The following is a 22,615-nucleotide window of genomic DNA, read 5'->3' as shown; positions in this document are numbered from 1 at the left end:
GCCGGTGTCTGTGTGCCCGGCATGATGGTTTCCCCGGCGGTGCGGCAAGCTGCTTGAGAATTCTCCCCACTGTCATCTCTATGTTCAGCTTTGAATTCCCCCGCCATCAGAGCTGTGTAAGTGCTGAGATAGGATTGACATCTGGCGTTTGATCATTCACAGCCATTCAGTGGATTACATCACTAAATGGCTGTGATTGGTTTATTGAGCGCTGGCTGTGATTGGCTGGCGCTCGATCCAATCACAGAGCTTGCTTACACAGCGCTGATGGCGGGGGAATTCAAAGCCGAGCAGGGAGTTAACAGCGGGGAGAATTCTCAAGCAGCTTGACGCAGCTTGTGGTAAAACTTATTGTCTCGGCTTATACTCGGGTCGGCTAATACTCCAGTATATACAGTGTATAAAATGTAAAATGTAAAAAAAAAAACCTCTTATAAAAATACCTTTTTAAAAAATATTTCTTCTTTTTGCATTGCCGTGTTCACAGTCCAACAACTTTTTCCTTTTTCCATGGACAGCTCTGTGAGGCCGTATGTTTTTTGCATAATGAGCTGTGGTGTTTAGTACCATTTTGGGGCTATGCTTTTTTAGTTTGTTTTTTTTTTATAGCATTTGCCGAGCAGGACAAAATCTGCGTTCGATGTATTGTACAGGTCGTTACGGATGCGACATTGCCAAATGTCTTGTGGGGTTCTTTTTAGCTATTTTTATCTATATTTTTTAATGTCCCTGTAGGGGACTTGAACATGGAATCCCATGATCGCTCAGATAATACAGTGCAGTACTTCTGTACTGCAATGTTTTATTACTATTTATAGCGATCAAAGGCCCGAGCAGACCCAGATGCCATTGTCTGTCATCCAGTTTGCATTGCAACCATCAGCCCTCCAGCATTACATGGCGGAGGGCTGATGACATCATAGAGGGAGTGCTCTCTCTCTGTGAACCCTTTATATGCTGCAATTAACATTGATCATGGCATGTAGGGAGTTAATAGCGGGGATCAGTGTTCTCACCGATTCCCGTTGTTACAGCAGGAGGCCGTCAGTCAGTAACAGCTGGCTCCCGCTGCAGATGGTGCAGATTCTGAGCCCGCGCCATCCATCTGGTGTAGGTGTATGCCTTGGGGGGGGGAAACTTCTTCCCAGCTAGGGTGGGAATTTACACGCTGGTGCTGGAAGGGTTTAAAGAGATTCGGTGCTTTGGGCAGTACTGTTTTGTTAGAGGGATCCCCTGAAAACAAGCTGACAACATGGCGTCCCACTGCTGAGACCACCCAGTGATCAGCTATAATTTGTAGAGGAACCTAGCAGCAAGTGTTCAATTTCCCTGCAGCACCCCCAGAGGAGAAACAAAGTATTACACAGTCTGTTTTGAAGTCGATGGGCTGTCAATGAAATGCGCAAACATGCTGCGTCCACGGGAGGAAACAATTCTCTCTGCTCTGATAATAGATGGAGCTCCAAAATTGGAGGCCCTTTGAATGCCTTTTCTCAAGCAGGCAACTACCACCCCCGTCCCCTGCAGAAGTGACCCAACCAGGGGCATAACTATAGGGACTGCAGCTGCACCCGGGCCCTGGAGCCTTAGGGGACCCATAAGGCCTCTCTGCTCCATGTAGGGAGCCCAGTACTCTGAATAAAGCATTATAGTTGGGGGCCCTGTTACAGGTTGTGCATTGGGGCCCAGGAGCTTCATGTCACACCTCTGGGCCCAACTACTTTATTACAACAATAATCAGGTCTGATGGAATATTAATATTTATGTATCAGGTGTCACCGACTGCCAGAGGAATCAGCGAGGTTTACGATGCGATGACCGAGGACAATTTATTCCGTCCCAGCGAGATGCAGCAACTAACAAGTATTTCTGTGCTGACAACTCTGGAGAGAAAATCATGTGGACAGAAACGGATATGGAACTCACGGATGATCAGTGCTTATGTGAGTAGCTGCAAGTCACTGTGTACATACATTACTTATCCTGTGCTGACACTGAGTTATATCCTGTAGTATACTGCAGAGCTGCACTCATTATTCTGCTGCTGGAGTCACTGTGTACATACATTACTTATCCTGTACTGATCCTGAGTTACATCCTGTATTATACTCCAGAGCTGCACTCACTATTCTGCTGGTGGAGTCACTGTGTACATACATTACTTATCCTGTACTGACCCTGAGTTACATCCTGTATTATGCTCCAGAGCTGCACTCACCATTCTGTTGGTGGAGTCACTGTGTACATACATTACTTATCCTGTACCGCTCCTGAGTTACATCCTGTATTATGCTTCAGAGCTGCACTCACTATTCTGCTGGTGATGTCACCGTGTACATACATTACTTATCCTGTACTGATCCTGAGTTATATCCGGTATTATACCCCAGAGCTGCACTCACTACTCTGCTGGTGGAGTCACTGTGTACATACATTACTTATCCTGTACTGATCCTGAGTTACATCCTGTATTATACTCCAGAGCTGCACTCACTATTCTGCTGCTGGAGTCACTGTGTGCATACATTACTTATCCTGTACTGATCCTCAGTTACATCCTGTATTATACTCCAGAGCTGCACTCACTATTCTGCTGGTGGAGTCACTGTGTACATACATTACTTATCCTGTACTGCTCCTGAGTTACATCCTGTATTATACCCCAGAGCTGCACTCACTATTCTGCTGGTGGAGTCACTGTGTACATACATTACTTATCCTGTACTGATCCTCAGTTACATCCTGTATTATACTCCAGAGCTGCACTCACTATTCTGCTGGTGATGTCACCGTGTACATACACAAAATATTGGGACGCACATAGAAGGGGATGAAATTTGATTTTGTTTTCATTTTATAACACAGTATTGGGCTGCCTTTGGCCTCAATGACTGCAGCAATGCCAATTAAGTCTGCAGATGTTCTGCTCCTCCGCACCGCGTACCATATGACATGGTGGTCGGTCATGCTGGTGGAGACACGGAGTGGTACCAGAGTATTACCACAGGGGAGGTGATACCACATTGTCCAGGATCTCTCTGTACCCATTGGTGTTGAGGGTAAACTTCACTATAACCAATAGCCTAAGTCCTTCCCAGCAGAACCTTTTCCCCCTTCATAACAGAACCTCCTCTAAACTACACAGTTGGGATGATGCCGTCATGTAGAAACCACTCTCCAGGCAACCGCCACACCCAAGTGCCACCATCCAATCGGAAGATGGTGTACTGTGATTCATCTGTCCACAACACTTGCTTTCACTAACTTAGGCCGCCTGCACACGGGCGGAAATATTTCCCGCGGGATTTCCGCCACTGAAAGTTTGCATAGGAGTGCATTACAATACGCACTCCTATGCAGACGGCCGCGGTTTGGCCGCGCGAAATCTCGCGCGGCAAACAAACCGCGGCATATCCTATTTTTGTGCGGGGCACGCACTCACCCGGCCGCTGGCTCCGGTCTGCGCATGCGCCGGCTGCGCGGCAGCCGGCACATGAAAGAGCCGGGGCCGCCAGGCGCGGATGAGTACGCGCTCGTCCCTGCAGGCTCTTGGGTCGGGTCCCGCGGCGAGAATTCTCGCTGCTGGATCCGACCCGCTCGTGTGCAGGCGGCCTTACAGTCCGTCACTCTGAGCCCCATCGCAGGCGCCGCTGTGCATTCACTGCTGTGATGTTGTGTGCAACCGCTCATCCGTGGTAACCCTTCACATGCCGTTGCCTACCGAGGGTTCTGGTACTAATGGATGTTCCAATAGCCTGTGATACCCCCTGAGCGAGGGTAGACGATGTGTGTGAGGTCTTCACAGCTCCTACAAAGCTTCGTTGGCCACGTTCTATCAGTTTATAAGGTCTCCCTGAACGTGGTGGCACCGAACACACCGGATGGCTTCCATCTCCCAATAACAGGGCCAACAGTGGACTCTGGAAGGTCCAGAAGGTGCGATGTCCATACTGATTGATTGGTGACATACCACCACCAGACACCATTGTCAAGCTCTACACTTTGTGACATCCTCCTGCCAGACCCCCGTTGTCCACTCTACATCTGGTGACGTCCCCCGCCAGACCCCGTTGTCAGCTATTTTATAGAGTTTCTGGGATCCTCTGTGGTTACAGGGTCCCTGGGATCCTCGGTGGTTAGAGGGTCTCTGGGATGCCCAGTGGTTATAGAGTCTCTGGGATGCTCAGTGGTTATAAAGTCTCTGGGATGCTCAGTGGGTACAGGGTCCCTGGGATCGTCGTGGTTTCAGGTTCTCTGGAATCCTCAGTGGTTACAGGGTCTGTGGGATGCTTGGTGGTTACAAGATCTCAGAGATCCTCAGTAGATGCAGGGTCTGTGAGATGCTCAGTGGTTACAGGGTCTCTCAGATACTCGGTGGTTGCAGGGTCTCTGGGATGCTCGGTGGCTACAGGGTCTCTGGGACCCTCAGTGGTTACAGGGTCTCTGGGATCCTCAGTGGTTACAGAATCTCTGGATTGCTCGGTGGTTACAGAGTCTCTGGGATCCTCGGTGGCTACAGGGTCTCTGACATCTTCAGTGGCTACAGGGTCTCTGGGATCCTCGGTGGCTACAAGGTCTCTGGGATCCTCGGTGGCTACAGGGTCTCTGGGATCCTCGGTGTCTACAGGGTCTCTGGGATCCTCGGTGGCTACAGGGTCTCTGGGATCCTCGGTGGCTACAGGGTCTCTGGGATCCTCGGTGGCTACAGGGTCTCTGGGATCCTCAGTGGCTACAGGGTCTCTGGGATCCTGGGTGGCTTCAGGGTCTCTTGGATCCTGGGTGGCTACAGGGTCTCTTGGATCCTGGGTGGCTACAGGGTCTTTGGGATCCTGGGTGGCTACAGGGTCTCTGGGATCCTCGGTGGCTACAGGGTCTCTGGGATCCTCGGTGGCTACAGGGTCTCTGGGACCCTCAGTGGTTACAGGGTCTCTGGGATCCTCAGTGGTTACAGAATCTCTGGATTGCTCGGTGGTTACAGAGTCTCTGGGATCCTCGGTGGCTACAGGGTCTTTGACATCTTCAGTGGCTACAGGGTCTCTGGGATCCTCGGTGGCTACAAGGTCTCTGGGATCCTCGGTGGCTACAGGGTCTCTGGGATCCTCAGTGGTTATAGGGTCTCTGGGAGCCTTGGTGTTTACAAAGTCTCTGCTTGGTGGTTACAGGGTCTCTGGGATGCTCAGTGATTACAGAGTCTCTGGGATGCTCGGTGGTTACAGAGTCTCTGGGATGCTCGGTGGTTACAGAGTCTCTGGGATGCTCGGTGGTTACAGAGTCTCTGGGATGCTCGGTGGTTACAGAGTCTCTGGGATGCTCGGTGGTTACAGAGTCTCTGGGACCCTCGGTGGTTACGGAGTCTCTGGGATCCTGGGTGGTTACAGAGTCTCTGGGATCCTGGGTGGTTACAGAGTCTCTGGGATCCTGGGTGGTTACAGAGTCTCTGGGATCCTGGGTGGTTACAGAGTCTCTGGGATCCTGGGTGGTTACAGAATCTCTGGGATCCTGGGTGGTTACAGAGTCTCTGGGATCCTGGGTGGTTACAGAGTCTCTGGGATCCTGGGTGGTTACAGAGTCTCTGGGATCCTGGGTGGTTACAGAGTCTCTGGGATCCTGGGTGGTTACAGAGTCTCTGGGAACCTGGGTGGTTACAGAGTCTCTGGGATCCTGGGTGGTTACAGAGTCTCTGGGATCCTGGGTGGTTACAGAGTCTCTGGGATCCTGGGTGGTTACAGAGTCTCTGGGATCCTGGGTGGTTACAGAGTCTCTGGGATCCTGGGTGGTTACAGAGTCTCTGGGATCCTGGGTGGTTACAGAGTCTCTGGGATCCTGGGTGGTTACAGAGTCTCTGGGATCCTGGGTGGTTACAGAGTCTCTGGGATCCTGGGTGGTTACAGAGTCTCTGGGACCCTCAGTGGTTACAGAGTCTCTGGGACCCTCAGTGGTTACAGAGTCTCTGGGATCCTGGGTGGTTACAGAGTCTCTGGGACCCTCGGTGGTTACAGAGTCTCCGGGATGCTCAGTGGTTACAAAGTCTCTGGTATGCTCGGTGGTTAAAGAGTTTCTGGGATGCTTGGTGGTTAGAAAGTATCTGGGCTGCTTGGTGGTTACAGAGTCTCTGGATTGCTCGGTGGTTACAGGGTCTCTGGGATCCTCAGTGGTTATAGGGTCTCTGGGAGCCTTGGTGTTTACAAAGTCTCTGCTTGGTGGTTACAGGGTCTCTGGGATGCTCAGTGATTACAGAGTCTCTGGGATGCTCGGTGGTTACAGGGTCTCTGGGATCCTCAGTGGTTATAGGGTCTCTGGGAGCCTTGGTGTTTACAAAGTCTCTGCTTGGTGGTTACAGGGTCTCTGGGATGCTCAGTGATTACAGAGTCTCTGGGATGCTCGGTGGTTACAGAGTCTCTGGGATGCTCGGTGGTTACAGAGTCTCTGGGATGCTCGGTGGTTACAGAGTCTCTGGGATGCTCGGTGGTTACAGAGTCTCTGGGATGCTCGGTGGTTACAGAGTCTCTGGGATGCTCGGTGGTTACAGAGTCTCTGGGATCCTGGGTGGTTACAGAGTCTCTGGGACCCTCAGTGCTTAGAGTCTCTGGGACCCTCAGTGGTTACAGAGTCTCTGGGACCCTCGGTGGTTACGGAGTCTCTGGGATCCTGGGTGGTTACGGAGTCTCTGGGATCCTGGGTGGTTACAGAGTCTCTGGGATCCTGGGTGGTTACAGAGTCTCTGGGATCCTGGGTGGTTACAGAGTCTCTGGGATCCTGGGTGGTTACAGAGTCTCTGGGATCCTGGGTGGTTACAGAGTCTCTGGGATCCTGGGTGGTTACAGAGTCTCTGGGATCCTGGGTGGTTACAGAGTCTCTGGGATCCTGGGTGGTTACAGAGTCTCTGGGATCCTGGGTGGTTACAGAGTCTCTGGGATCCTGGGTGGTTACAGAGTCTCTGGGATCCTGGGTGGTTACAGAGTCTCTGGGATCCTGGGTGGTTACAGAGTCTCTGGGATCCTGGGTGGTTACAGAGTCTCTGGGATCCTGGGTGGTTACAGAGTCTCTGGGATCCTGGGTGGTTACAGAGTCTCTGGGATCCTGGGTGGTTACAGAGTCTCTGGGATCCTGGGTGGTTACAGAGTCTCTGGGATCCTGGGTGGTTACAGAGTCTCTGGGATCCTGGGTGGTTACAGAGTCTCTGGGATCCTGGGTGGTTACAGAGTCTCTGGGATCCTGGGTGGTTACAGAGTCTCTGGGATCCTGGGTGGTTACAGAGTCTCTGGGATCCTGGGTGGTTACAGAGTCTCTGGGATCCTGGGTGGTTACAGAGTCTCTGGGATCCTGGGTGGTTACAGAGTCTCTGGGATCCTGGGTGGTTACAGAGTCTCTGGGATCCTGGGTGGTTACAGAGTCTCTGGGATCCTGGGTGGTTACAGAGTCTCTGGGATCCTGGGTGGTTACAGAGTCTCTGGGATCCTGGGTGGTTACAGAGTCTCTGGGATCCTGGGTGGTTACAGAGTCTCTGGGATCCTGGGTGGTTACAGAGTCTCTGGGATCCTGGGTGGTTACAGAGCCTCTGGGATCCTGGGTGGTTACAGAGCCTCTGGGATCCTGGGTGGTTACAGAGCCTCTGGGATCCTGGGTGGTTACAGAGCCTCTGGGATCCTGGGTGGTTACAGAGCCTCTGGGATCCTGGGTGGTTACAGAGCCTCTGGGATCCTGGGTGGTTACAGAGCCTCTGGGATCCTGGGTGGTTACAGAGCCTCTGGGATCCTGGGTGGTTACAGAGTCTCTGGGATCCTGGGTGGTTACAGAGTCTCTGGGATCCTGGGTGGTTACAGAGTCTCTGGGATCCTGGGTGGTTACAGAGTCTCTGGGATCCTGGGTGGTTACAGAGTCTCTGGGATCCTGGGTGGTTACAGAGTCTCTGGGATCCTGGGTGGTTACAGAGTCTCTGGGATCCTGGGTGGTTACAGAGTCTCTGGGATCCTGGGTGGTTACAGAGTCTCTGGGATCCTGGGTGGTTACAGAGTCTCTGGGATCCTGGGTGGTTACAGAGTCTCTGGGATCCTGGGTGGTTACAGAGTCTCTGGGATCCTGGGTGGTTACAGAGTCTCTGGGATCCTGGGTGGTTACAGAGTCTCTGGGATCCTGGGTGGTTACAGAGTCTCTGGGATCCTGGGTGGTTACAGAGTCTCTGGGATCCTGGGTGGTTACAGAGTCTCTGGGATCCTGGGTGGTTACAGAGTCTCTGGGATCCTGGGTGGTTACAGAGTCTCTGGGATCCTGGGTGGTTACAGAGTCTCTGGGATCCTGGGTGGTTACAGAGTCTCTGGGATCCTGGGTGGTTACAGAGTCTCTGGGATCCTGGGTGGTTACAGAGCCTCTGGGATCCTGGGTGGTTACAGAGCCTCTGGGATCCTGGGTGGTTACAGAGCCTCTGGGATCCTGGGTGGTTACAGAGCCTCTGGGATCCTGGGTGGTTACAGAGCCTCTGGGATCCTGGGTGGTTACAGAGCCTCTGGGATCCTGGGTGGTTACAGAGCCTCTGGGATCCTGGGTGGTTACAGAGCCTCTGGGATCCTGGGTGGTTACAGAGCCTCTGGGATCCTGGGTGGTTACAGAGTCTCTGGGATCCTGGGTGGTTACAGAGTCTCTGGGATCCTGGGTGGTTACAGAGTCTCTGGGATCCTGGGTGGTTACAGAGTCTCTGGGATCCTGGGTGGTTACAGAGTCTCTGGGATCCTGGGTGGTTACAGAGTCTCTGGGATCCTGGGTGGTTACAGAGTCTCTGGGATCCTGGGTGGTTACAGAGTCTCTGGGATCCTGGGTGGTTACAGAGTCTCTGGGATCCTGGGTGGTTACAGAGTCTCTGGGATCCTGGGTGGTTACAGAGTCTCTGGGATCCTGGGTGGTTACAGAGTCTCTGGGATCCTGGGTGGTTACAGAGTCTCTGGGATCCTGGGTGGTTACAGAGTCTCTGGGATCCTGGGTGGTTACAGAATCTCTGGGATCCTGGGTGGTTACAGAGTCTCTGGGATCCTGGGTGGTTACAGAGTCTCTGGGATCCTGGGTGGTTACAGAGTCTCTGGGATCCTGGGTGGTTACAGAGTCTCTGGGATCCTGGGTGGTTACAGAGTCTCTGGGAACCTGGGTGGTTACAGAGTCTCTGGGATCCTGGGTGGTTACAGAGTCTCTGGGATCCTGGGTGGTTACAGAGTCTCTGGGATCCTGGGTGGTTACAGAGTCTCTGGGATCCTGGGTGGTTACAGAGTCTCTGGGATCCTGGGTGGTTACAGAGTCTCTGGGATCCTGGGTGGTTACAGAGTCTCTGGGATCCTGGGTGGTTACAGAGTCTCTGGGATCCTGGGTGGTTACAGAGTCTCTGGGATCCTGGGTGGTTACAGAGTCTCTGGGATCCTGGGTGGTTACAGAGTCTCTGGGATCCTGGGTGGTTACAGAGTCTCTGGGATCCTGGGTGGTTACAGAGTCTCTGGGATCCTGGGTGGTTACAGAGTCTCTGGGATCCTGGGTGGTTACAGAGTCTCTGGGATCCTGGGTGGTTACAGAGTCTCTGGGATCCTGGGTGGTTACAGAGTCTCTGGGATCCTGGGTGGTTACAGAGTCTCTGGGATCCTGGGTGGTTACAGAGTCTCTGGGATCCTGGGTGGTTACAGAGTCTCTGGGATCCTGGGTGGTTACAGAGTCTCTGGGATCCTGGGTGGTTACAGAGTCTCTGGGATCCTGGGTGGTTACAGAGTCTCTGGGATCCTGGGTGGTTACAGAGTCTCTGGGATCCTGGGTGGTTACAGAGTCTCTGGGATCCTGGGTGGTTACAGAGTCTCTGGGATCCTGGGTGGTTACAGAGTCTCTGGGATCCTGGGTGGTTACAGAGTCTCTGGGATCCTGGGTGGTTACAGAGTCTCTGGGATCCTGGGTGGTTACAGAGTCTCTGGGATCCTGGGTGGTTACAGAGTCTCTGGGATCCTGGGTGGTTACAGAGTCTCTGGGATCCTGGGTGGTTACAGAGTCTCTGGGATCCTGGGTGGTTACAGAGTCTCTGGGATCCTGGGTGGTTACAGAGTCTCTGGGATCCTGGGTGGTTACAGAGTCTCTGGGATCCTGGGTGGTTACAGAGTCTCTGGGATCCTGGGTGGTTACAGAGTCTCTGGGATCCTGGGTGGTTACAGAGTCTCTGGGATCCTGGGTGGTTACAGAGTCTCTGGGATCCTGGGTGGTTACAGAGTCTCTGGGATTCTCGGTGGTTACAGAGTCTCTGGGACGCTAGGTGGTAACAAAGTCTCTGTGATGTTGGTTGGTTACAGGGTCTCTGGGACGTTCGGTGGTTATAGAGTCTGTGGGACCCTCGGTGGTTACAAAGTCTGTCATGCTCGGTGGTTACAAGGTCTCTGTGATGTTGGGTGGTTACAGGGTCTCTGGGACCCTTGATGGTTATAGAGTCTCTGGGACTCTCTGTGGTTACAAAGTCTCTGGGATGCTTAGTGGTTACAAAGTCACTGGGATGCTCGGTGGTTAAAGAGTCTCTGAGAAGCTTGGTGGTTAGAAAGTCTCTGGGCTGCTTGGTGGTTACAGAGTCTCTGGATTGCTGTTGGGTGGTTACAGGGTCTCTGGGATTGTCAGTGGTTACAGGGTCTCTGGGAGCCTCGGTGGTTACAGAGTCTCTGGGATCCTTGGTGGTTACAGAGTCTCTGGGATCCTTGGTGGTTACAGAGTCTCTGGGATCCTTGGTGGTTACAGAGTCTCTGGGATCCTTGGTGGTTACAGAGTCTCTGGGATCCTTGGTGGTTACAGAGTCTCTGGGATCCTTGGTGGTTACAGAGTCTCTGGGATCCTTGGTGGTTACAGAGTCTCTGGGATCCTTGGTGGTTACAGAGTCTCTGGGATCCTTGGTGGTTACAGAGTCTCTGGGATCCTTGGTGGTTACAGAGTCTCTGGGATCCTTGGTGGTTACAGAGTCTCTGGGATCCTTGGTGGTTACAGAGTCTCTGGGATCCTTGGTGGTTACAGAGTCTCTGGGATCCTTGGTGGTTACAGAGTCTCTGGGATCCTTGGTGGTTACAGAGTCTCTGGGATCCTTGGTGGTTACAGAGTCTCTGGGATCCTTGGTGGTTACAGAGTCTCTGGGATCCTTGGTGGTTACAGAGTCTCTGGGATCCTTGGTGGTTACAGAGTCTCTGGGATCCTTGGTGGTTACAGAGTCTCTGGGATCCTCGGTGGTTACAGAGTCTCTGGGATCCTCGGTGGTTACAGAGTCTCTGGGATCCTTGGTGGTTACAGAGTCTCTGGGATCCTCGGTGGTTACATTTTCTCTGGGTTCTTCGGTGGTTACAAAGTCTCTCTGGGATCCTCGGTGGTTACAGAGTCTCTGGGATCCTCAGTGGTTACAGGGTCTCTGGGATCCTCGGTAGTTACAGGGTCTGTAGGATGCTCGGTGGTTACAGGGTCTCTGGGATCCTCGGTAGTTACAGGGTCTGTGGGATGCTCAGTGGTTACAGGGTCTCTGGGATGCTCGGTGGTTACAGGGTCTCTGGGATGCTCGGTGGTTACAGGGTCTCTGGGATCCTCGGTGGTTACAGAGTCTCTGCGATGCTCGGTGGTTACAGGGTCTCTGGGATGCTCGGTGGTTACAGTGTCTCCTGGGATGCTCGGAGGTAACAGGATCTCCTGGGATGCTCAGTGGTTACAGGGTCTCTGGCTTTGTGCACATGATGGAAGTCGTTCACTGTAATCAGAGCATCATATGTGGATTGTGAAATATCCTTATTGCCTTCCTTACATCCAGAGGTGCAACTATAAGCTCCCAGGCCCAATGCAAAATCTGTACCGGGGCCCCTCTGACCGTCTGCCATTTATTGCACTGCAGCCTTCTTCTGTAAAGAGAAGCCCCTCGTGCACCTGCTATATAACACATAGCAGAATGCATTTAAGGCTGATAGCAGCGCAGAGATTTTTATGCCCATAGCGGTCCAATGTGTAAGAAAAATGTAAGTCTTTGAAAATGTCTGGCAGAAAAGTCATACTGTTTCTATAGCTTAGGGAGACTGAACACCCCGGTGCCACTTACCTATGTGAAATAAAGTACCTGAGAGGTAAAATTTCAGCTGCTTCGGTTACAGACGGAGGTGGAGACAGTACACAAACCAAACTTTACGTAATACATGTGTGCTTTTCACTCCACAGGAGGGTCCTGGTTACTTAAACATTTCATAATGATTTGTTATAACATCACCCTCAGGTATAAGCAGTAGCATTCAGGCAAATGGCATTATGTGCACCATATTCAAACTCCGGCCACAACAAATCCCTCGTACGCTATATACTGGCCATTGTCCACTATCTAATCTGCTTGACATAACACAGACCCAAGGCTGGCTCCAGATTTACACAAGCCTTTGGGCGACAGAGTCTCAGTGAGCCCCTTTGCAGGGTGTCATGACACATTAGGCAGTAAATCTGCAGCAGTGTATACAGTGACCATATAACGTTAGGTACCGGCTCTACAAGTGGTTTTGTATATAAATGATTATAGTACTGTTGTATCTAGTCATCACAGGTGATGATCTCTGACTGAAATCATTCAGTTCCCCTTTTCTTCTGTATCTGGCCCAGACCGCCATGACAACTTCTCCCAGCCACAATTTATCTCTACGGAATTTGACACACAGTCATCTTTTGCTCCTCACTTTTCCAAGATACTAATAATGTCACCTGTGATTCCCCACATAGTAGTGCTGTCCCTAGTTTTGTGCCTACACAGTAAGTGCTACTTAGTGGCATTCTTACAGTAAAAGTGCCCCCACTTGGCAGTAATGCCTTCTTTCTGCCCCTGCTCAGTAATAATACTACCTTTTGTTTCCATTCACCCCATTTTAGAACTAATGCCTTCTTTTTTTCCTTTTAGGAATAATTCCCACCGATTAAAAATAATACCCCCGTTTGCCCACTTTTAGTCCATAATCACCTCTTCTGTTGCACCCCAGCATCTGTAACGGGCATACTATTCTCTGCTGACTTCCAGGTTGTGCGATTATGTGATAATCACTGTGAACGTTCCCTGGCATCACTGACGCTGAGGCTGGGAATTGACTACTGTGATTGTCATTTGACCACGGAAGTCAGCGGGGGGCAGCACGCCCCTTACAGCTGCCAGGGAGTGACAGAGGACTGTTTTAATCAAACATACTTCAAATTTAACTTGGGGGACTACTACTGTGCCTGATCCAGCAGCCCAGGCCCCCTGTGACCTATCTCTGTTCAGCAGGTGGAGCGGACCCCTTGGCTCACTGGCCCCGTGTCGGTACATGGGGGTTGTAGTCTGTAACTATGGAGGCACATTGTATACAAACACAGGCTTAGATTTTCAGTGTAGGTTATCTGCAAAGTTGTTTCCTTTTTTACACATTGAAGCTCTACGTAACATTGTCAGATGATCTCATTGGTGGGATGCGACACTTTCTGGAAAATGTTTCTTGGTATTTTTCTCTTTACGGCTTTTGTTCTTGTGTTTTTATTGCCTACGTTTTGAGAATAAATCACTGTCAGCTTTTATTAATATGCGACCTCCAAGTTAACTGCAGTTCAAAAAAAAATATATTCTTGCCGTTGATGGCAGAAAGCATTCAGATTTCAGACAAAAAGTCAGGAAGGAGTCACGACTCTTTAAAGTGCAACTGTGGTCACCGCGACAGAGAAAACATTCTTACAGGGTGTACCAAGATGGGAAGATCGCCCCCTCCACAGTATATACACAGTATAGAGGATAGCCTGCTGATCAGTGCAGGTCTTGCTGCCAAGACCCCCTCTGATCTCAAAAACAGGGATCCTGTGTCCCCCTCTCCATTCCTGACATCACTGTGAATTGAGCGCTGACCATGCATGCGATTGGATATCCTGTGGATAGCGGATAACTTGCAATTCTGGTACAACCCCATTAAGGCGACGTCCACCTCCAGTTGTTAAAATAGAGAATAAAGCAACTTTGCAAATAGTGTTCATTAAAAGTATTATATATATCATTGAACCAGTGGACCGCGGAGGGGGTGGGCAGCGGGGATGGTAAGTAAGGTGACCTAGCTGTTCCCCTCATAAACAGACAGCGGGATGCAGGCTGAAAAAGAACCAATTTAGTTTCCGGCTTTTGGTTGCCATCCACGGAGCTCCGGGAGGCAGAATATACAGTGAAAACACAGAGCAGTGTATTACTTCAGAGAGACGGACTTCCCAGCTTCTTCAATACAATCAGAGTTACTTCACTTTGAGATGGACTTTACTTTTTCTAGTACAAGTGCAGCATGAAGTGCAGACATCCTATCTGAACACTGATGGGCTCTTCAGTAAATATGCACAGCAATCCTTTCTGTCCTCTGTGCTTTGCCCTCCTGCTTTTCTCTCTTTTCTGTTTCTTCTATTTTTCAATTACAACACTTCTCTTCTAGTGCATCCCAGTTACTTTAGCTTGTCTTCTGATTATCCTGGTTTTGGCTATTTTCTTTAGCTTGCTGAAACTCCTCTTTTACTTTAGTTCCTTTTTTTCTGTAGATATTACCCGTCTCTGGGGTACTCACACTTTCTTCTTCCCACCACACTGTCTCTCAGCTCTTGCTATTTCTTGCTAGCACTCCAGGCTGACTCTCCTAAGCTCTCCTGCAGACTGTTGTAGATTACCACACCCCTCTCTTTTATACTAACTCCTACCAACCAACCCGTAGGGAGGATCTATCTACCAATCACAGGCTACTTATCTCCTGGCTGCCTGACTTACACCCCTAGTTTAGATTGTGGTTCTAAGAAACAAAGTGTGGTTGACCAACAGTACATCTTAAAGTGAAATATTCATACATTATGCAGCATCCCATAGGCACACCCCAGACACCTGAAATATGTGGGGAGTTGGGAGGGTTAAGTGATGGCTTGTCATGGCGGCACTTACCAGGCTCCTTCCCCAGAGGGATGACACGCAGTCAAGGACAGAGTGTAACTGCAGGCCCCCAAAGACACCCCTAGGATAGGGAATGCCAATAAACAGGAAGATAGGGGTAGTAGCTGTCACGGGTGACGCCACCGTTCGTACACACCGGAATAATACTCAGTGGAGAATAATCACAGACTTCTAGTACCTCGGGTCCCCAGGAACGGTTAGGGCCTGGTATAAATTTTACTTTAAGAAACTTATAGTAAACAATTATCACGAGGCAATTTAGATACATTTTATACAGTGCAGGTAAGAAAAGATATCAGAGGTCAGGGAGGAAACGCAGGATGGAACCGGTCCTGCAGTCTGCGTTATCTGTCAGGTACCGCTCCTGGAAAGGGAACACTCCGGAGGAGGAAGGGGGTAGGGATCACTCCACAAACACTCTGGCAGCAGTTATTGTCGTTCAGTATTTGCGCTCTGCTCTGGAGACGCGTGGGTGTGACAATTATCGAGTGTACTTCTACACGGTGATCCTAGCTTTGGACGGCCACGTAGGAAAACTTAAAGACTTGAATTAGTACCTCTGCACTGGCCTTGTCTTACAGGATTACTTATGAATGCTCTCTCTTATGCTTGGGGCTCACTCCACTTACATCCAGATTTTAGTCGCTACGGGATATCTCTCCTCCACTTCCATCTTCACCACAAGGAAGCTGAAGGTGCTTCCACTGGGCTCTGTGTTTGGTGGTAGCCAAGATAGAATACAGGTTGAAGATGAAAACCTCTTCTCGCTCTCAATCACTCCTATTTATACCTTCACTCACACCACATGACATGACAGACTGATACATTTACAGGCCGGCAATGATTTTATTAGAGTTAACCTCTCAAGCGCCGTAGCTGTGCAACACACACACTGGATATGACATGACAAGTTTTACACAGTGCATCTACATAGGACAAACATGTATGACATTTATGGAGGGGACCAGGATGGTGTTCTGGGACACTACATATACATTAGAGTCTACATTTTATTGTGGACTGTATGGTCCTGTACACTACATCATCTTGTGTCTACAGCTCCTCTGCAGACCTATGTGTATCTCTCACATATTTCTGTCTCCAAATTTTGTTAATAGACAATGAATGACCCCTTTATTAGACCCACCCCATATGACAATTGGTGCTCCCTGTACGGTAATTCTCCCCGTGACCCCGACGTGCAGCATAAAATCACGTGACAAGTTTTCCATGGATCAGTTTCAGTGTGAATCCACATTCGATGGGAGAATCCAGCGATTGGAGTGACTTCCAGCGAGGCCGGTCATCGGTGCTAGACTAGCCGGGGTCTCACCACCAACCGCGCGCGCGCGGGGGGGGGGCGTTTCTCATGTAATGGTGTGAAGAGTATAGCAAGAATGGCACGATCGATCGAGGAAAACATCCTGTGGACGGAAACAACTCATCACTGAAAGGGGTCAGAGGAGGATGTCAGGAATCGTTCTGACCAACAAGCTGCACAGTCAGCTGAATACAACGCTGGAGCTCCAACTAACGTGTCCGAACGCACAACTTGCCGTTCCTCCGCACGGATGGGATAACAGCGGACGACCAGTTCCAGCGCCATTGTGTCTAAGAGAAACAGAAAGACTCCAGCGGGCAAAAGAGCACAAAACGTGTATCACTGAGCAGCAGGGAAATATCCCCATGTCAGATGGGTCCAGATTTCTGTTGCCCCGTGCTGATGGGAGGGCAGAATTTGGCGCAAGCAGCATGAATCACTGACCCCTTCCTGTCAGCCGGTCAGAACATGCCAGCACCGCCATCTGATCTGTGGTAACTACAAGAAGCTTCCTGTCCGCAGGGGCCGATATTCCTGCAGAGCGATGTCGTCACCGAGTGGAATCTACGCTACAATGAACTGCTGCGGCTCTGAAGACCAAAGGAGTCCAACACTACTAGATGGGGGTAATAAAGGGGTCATCAGTGTATAATACTGTTATATAACACTGACACGTCTTAAACCCTACAGGCGCCCCCTGGAGGCCGCACGGCTCTGAGCGGCACGTTAGACTTCACAGGTGTCACATTTGGAGAGCTGAGAGGACGATGCTGAAGGGTGTTTTGCGGAGCTCCAGGAGGGCGTCATGCGGGCGGCAGATGATCCTCCGCAGATCACAGAGTTACAGGAACAATTAACAAGCAGGAAATTGGATTAATACTGATGATCTTGGAAAGATAAACGAGACCCAAAGATGTGCAAGTAATTACAGGCGATGGTTATCAGGAGCGGGGCCCGCGGCACCACGCTCGTCATCTGCCCTCCTTATGCTGCGGACGGCTCTGCATGATGTTTCATCACTTAACGGAATGAAATGCAGCCCTAAGCTCTCACTCATGACCTGAAGGTTGAGAGTTCAATCTCTGCGTGGTTCAGGTAGCCGGCTCAAGGTTCATGCAGCCTTCCATCCTCCAGAGGTCGGTAAAGTGAGCACGCAGCTTGCTGGAGGGTAATAAATAAACTAATTGAAAGTGCTGAGGAAGATGTTGGCGCTACACAAATAACAAGATTTATTTTTAATGGAATCCACACCGCAATGAATTGCTGCAGAGTCCAGAGCGCTGCTAGATGGGGGCTGGTAAAGGGGCCGCTCAGCGCAATGCAGTAAGTTAGTAAGAAGTAGAGGAACGATAGAGGTATGACAGGCTCAGACTACACAGCGTTTGTTTGTAGTCTGTTTCTATGACGACAGATCTGCATAGGAGCTGTATACACAAACTGATTTCATTTTTAATCAGGACTGTGTATAACGTTGCTTCATTTTCCACATTAAGGCAACAAAAGCTGGTAAAGCCCTTACTGCTTCTGGTGACTGTTCATGCCGTCACACCTCCGGATGGGGCATAAATTTCATATTCTTCTCAGTGTGGGAGGAGCTTTCCTTGTGCTCGTTGCCCCCCTTGTGTGTACTGCAGCTCACATATTAAAGCAGATGACCCTGAAATCCCACTAAAACTAACAATATTGTATCTTCCTTCTAGTGTTTCGAAGGTTTGAGCTCGTCCCAGAGGGCAATGTGCTGGTCAGCAATGAGGATTCTGGAGCGCCGCCCGGTCTGGTGAGGCAGAAGAGGGAAGCCCTGCTAGACTGTATTGTTGGTAAGTTATAAGTAGCAGCAACTAGAGTGTAAGCTTATGGGCCTACTCCTATTATAGGGAGGTACATTTGTATATTTTATTGGCTCTTTTACTGTTATTTTACAACACATCGAAGACTGACTCCACTTTTTCAAAAATTCGTCATGAAAATGTTGGAAGTATTTAGAGTTTTTATTATTTTAGGTTGTTTCTAGTTGATATCCTCTATATTTTGTCAATTTAACCCCTTAACGACCAGCCCATAGTGTTTTTACGTCCTCCCGAAGTGGGCTTTATTCTCTGAGGAACATGTGTCCTGCAGAGAATAAAGCCCCTCGGGCTCTGGACGTGACAGCTCCATGCTGTCGGTGTCCGCAGGTAGCTGACAGCATGGAGCTGTCATCCCGGGCTGTTCGGACCCCCCCCCCGGCATTGCGATCGGCGCTATGCAATGGATAGCGCCGATCGCAAAAAAGTAAATAAAAGTGCAAAAAAAGTTACATATTCCGCTGCTCTGATGGATCGGATCCATCGGAGCAGCTGAAATTACTCACCGAGGTCCGCGGCATGGCTCCCCGCTGTCCCGATGCTTCGGCCCCCGAAGCCGTCCCTCTGCACATGCGCGCTAGGCGGCATTACGTCAGCTGCATGCGCAGAAGGCCCAGCGGCGCGGGAAATTTAATATCTCCTGGCTCCCGACTCCTGTAGGTAGCCGGGGGGCAGGAGATGTCAGCGGGGACCGCGGAAAAGTGAAAAAAAGTGTAAAAAAAGAAAAGTTTCACCTCCCCTCATGGATCGGATCCATGAGGGAAGGTGAAAATACTCACCTCGGGTCCGCCGATGTCCTCCGGCCGGTGTCGAGACCCCCCGCTGGCTTCTGCGATGTGCCGATGTGGCGCGCATGCGCAGAAGCCGGCGAGCCCGGCAAATTCAAAATCTCCCTGCACCCGGCTGTCACAGATAGCCGAGTGCAGGGAGATATGACTGGGGACCGCTGTATGCGGTTTCCAGTCATATGATCACCGTAATACATCAGATAACGGTGATCATATAAAGTTAAAAAGTAAAAAAAAAAAAAAGAAAAGTTAAAAGTTAAAAAAAGTTTAAAAAGTTAAAGTTTCATCTCCCCTTACGGATCGTATCCGTAAGGGGGGGATGAAATTACGTACCCAAGGTCCCGGATTTGTTCCCTGGTGGGATGTTGATCCATGGACCTTACCCCAGCTTCTGTGCATGCGCCCGTCAGCATGATGGCGGACGCATGCGCAAAAGTGAAAGATTGCCCAAGAAATGTAAAATCTCCCTGCTGCTGGCTACCAAAGGTAGCCAAGAGCCTGGAGATGTCACGGGGAGCCGCGGTATGCGGTTACTGGTCACGTGATTGCCGTTATCTAATGCATAATGGCAATCACGTAAAAGTTCTTTAAAAAGTGTCAGTTTCATCTCCCCTCACCGATGCGATATTATTTTTAGGATGTCAATTTTTTTTCTGTATAAGTGGGCAATGGGGCCTGGAATTTATTCAGTTCTGCCCTGAAATCCAGCGGGCATTCCCTCCATTATGGGCCTAGCCATGTGTCCTGTAAGTAGATAAGGACCACAATGGGTATGTTTCTGAACACGGGACAAACGGGGGGATCCATTTTGGGGTGAACGTCTTCATTCCTATGTACACTGTCCAAAAAAAACTGTTTTTAAATTGACACAATTGCAAAGAAAATGAAAATCATAATTTTTTCCTTCTGCTTGGCTTAGATTCATTCAAAAACTGTGAAGTCAAAAAAGTCATCGTACCCCTAGATAAATTCGTTAAGGGGTCTACTTTTCAAAATGGGGTCACTTGTGGGGGTTCTCCATCGTTTTGGTCACTCAATGGCTCTACAAGTGGGCAATGGGGACTAAATCTCCTTCAAGCAAAATTTCTGTTCCGAAAGCCACCGGTTGCTCCTTTCATTTTGAGCCCCATTGTGCATATAGACGTAATACTAGAGCCACAATGGGTATGTTTCTGAGCACGGGACAAACAGGGGTATCCATTCTGGGGTTCAAGTCTTCATTCATATATGTGCTGTACAAAAAAAACTGCTTTTGAAATGACAGAATTACCGAAAAAATGAAAATCGTAATTTTTTTCCTTCGGCTTGGCTTAGATTCATTCAAAAACTGTGAAGTCAAAAAAGTCATCGTACCCCTAGATAAATTCGTTAAGGGGTCTGCTTTTCAAAATGGGGTCACTTGTGGGCGTTCTCCATCGTTTTAGTCACTCAATGGCTCTACAAGTGTGCAATGGGGCCTAAGTCTCCTTCAAGCAAAATTTCTGTTCCGAAAGCCACCGGTTGCTGCTTTCATTTTGGGCCCCATTGTGTATACAGACGTAATACTAGGGCCACAATGGGTATGTTTCTGAGCACGGGACAAACAGGGGTATCCATTCTGGGGTGCAAATCCTAATTTTCATGTGTACTATAGAAAAAAGTCCTGTCTTTAAAATGACGTATTTGCAAAAATATGAAATTTTAGTTTTTCTCTTCTAAATTGCATTGACTCCTGAAAAAAAAACTGTGGGGTTAAAATACTCATGATACCCCTCAGTGAATACGTTAAAGGGTGTAGTTTTTAAAATGGGGTCACTTGTGGGGGTATCTATCATTTTGACTCCTATGAGCCTTTCCAATCTTGGATTGGTGTAGGAAAACAAAGTGTTCCTCAAAATGCTGAAAAGTAATGTTACATTTGTACGTCTCCTAAATGGTTAAAAAAAAAAACGAAAGTTTTTCCAATGTGTGCCCAAAATAAAGTAAACGGATGGAAATATAAATCTTAGCAAAAATGTCTATATTATGTTTGCACATATTTGAGATATTGCAGTTGGAAATGTGAAAAAATGACGATTTTTTCAAAATTTTCCCAATTTTGGTGCTTTTAACAAATAAACACAAATTCTATCGGACTTTTTTTCCCCACCTAAATGAAGTACAAAATGTGGCGAAAAAACTGTCAGAATCGCTTGGATATGCAAAACCTTTCTGGTGTTTTTCCATGCTAAAGTGACACGTGTCAGATTTGCAAAATTTGGCCTGGTCATTAAGGCGCAAACAGGCTTGGTCACTAAGGGGTTAAACTCTTGCAAATTGTCGTCAATGAGACTTCTAATAATAATAATTATGGCTCCTTTAACCCTTTCTGCCCCGGGACCTCAGCTTATGTCCTGGCTGGCAGGTGTTCTCACAAATGGATGTAAACTTACATCCTATGGATGGCACAGGTCCAGAAGCCAAGTCCTCGCCATCCGCAGGGGGAGCCGGCTGTGACCGACAGCCAGCCTCCCACTGCAACAGCGGGGATTAGTGAGAACACCAACACATGATGTTAACCCCTTACATGCCGCAATCCAAACTGATCATGGCATGTACAAATTTCACAAAGGGCATCACTCAGCATCCAGATCTGCTTATGATCACTATGAATAGCAGTAAAGCATTGGAATACAGAAGTACTGCAATGTATTATCATAGCAAGATCATAAGTCCTCCGACAGCTGCATAAAAATGGAAAAAAATAGTAAAAGAATACAATTGTATTTTTGTGTACTTTCCCCTCCTTTGGTGTTGCTACATCAGTAACGACCCGTCCAATAAACTGAACACACTTTTTGTCCTGCACACTACAACAGCCCAATCGCTTCCCCCAAAAATGCAATAAATGTGATCAAAAAGCCATATGTACCCCAAAATGGTACCAGTAGAAACTACAACTTAAAAAACGTAAAAAACATCCCCCGTCCGGCCATGCTGATGGAAAAATAAAAAAGTTATGGCTTCTGAAAAGTGGAGATGAAAATCCACCCAAAACCGTCACATCCTCAGAAACAAGATAGGCCGTGTCACTAAGGGGTTAAATGTGTTCTCTGCGCCATTGATCTCAGGTCCTTGCTTATCAGATATGGTGAGGATCCTGGGGGTGAACAGAAGGCAGCAGAAAGTCAATGTTTTTTAAAAAATTATTTTTTTAAGCATTGCTTTATTAAAAAAACTCTATAAACTTGTTATTGGCTTAATTGTACCGACTCGCAGAATGAGGAGGTCATACCCACTGCACCAGGTGGTTGTACAAGCACCCCCCCACCCCACACACACACAAACATGGTGGCGAAATTACGTTTCATCCATTTCTCCCCAATTAGAAATAGTTAAAAAGTGTTTAATACTTTATAATGGAACCGCTGAAAAATACAACTCGTCCCACAAAAACCTCAGCGCGCCTCATGCAGCGATGGCGCCGCAAACATAAAGCAAAGAGCATTTTATGAAAGTGAAGAGTAAAAATGAAAGTGAAAAACAGGAAGGGGTTAAAATCTATTAATAAAAGCCGTAATATTCCTTCCTATGTTATGGCAGATTGCGCTGCGGATGAGGATTGCGACTACCTCACCGAATCCACAAATGGCACAGGAGTGATATGTCAGCTGTACGCCGGGGACGGAGGCAACATCGTGTGCACCGCAGATAACCAAGTAAGACCGCGCTGGGTGTAACCCACCAGTAGAGGGGGTATAAG

General features: G+C 49.2%; 1 protein-coding gene across 1 annotated transcript in view; it reads left to right on the top strand.

Annotated features, from left to right (window-relative positions):
- Positions 1–22,615, top strand: part of TG (thyroglobulin) — a 218,158-nt gene that overhangs the window by 59,455 nt on the left and 136,088 nt on the right. Inside the window, exons 24-26 of the mRNA XM_066578917.1 lie at positions 1,773–1,943; positions 17,963–18,079; positions 22,456–22,571. Of these exons, the coding sequence (XP_066435014.1) occupies positions 1,773–1,943; positions 17,963–18,079; positions 22,456–22,571 (404 nt within the window). The remainder of the gene's footprint in view (positions 1–1,772; positions 1,944–17,962; positions 18,080–22,455; positions 22,572–22,615) is intronic.

Source organism: Eleutherodactylus coqui, chromosome 9 (assembly GCF_035609145.1).
Source record: "Eleutherodactylus coqui strain aEleCoq1 chromosome 9, aEleCoq1.hap1, whole genome shotgun sequence".
In the NCBI taxonomy this organism is placed as follows: Eukaryota; Metazoa; Chordata; class Amphibia; order Anura; family Eleutherodactylidae; genus Eleutherodactylus; species Eleutherodactylus coqui.
The sequence above is the reverse complement of the archived record's forward strand: the minus strand, read 5'-3'. Positions and strand labels throughout refer to the sequence as shown.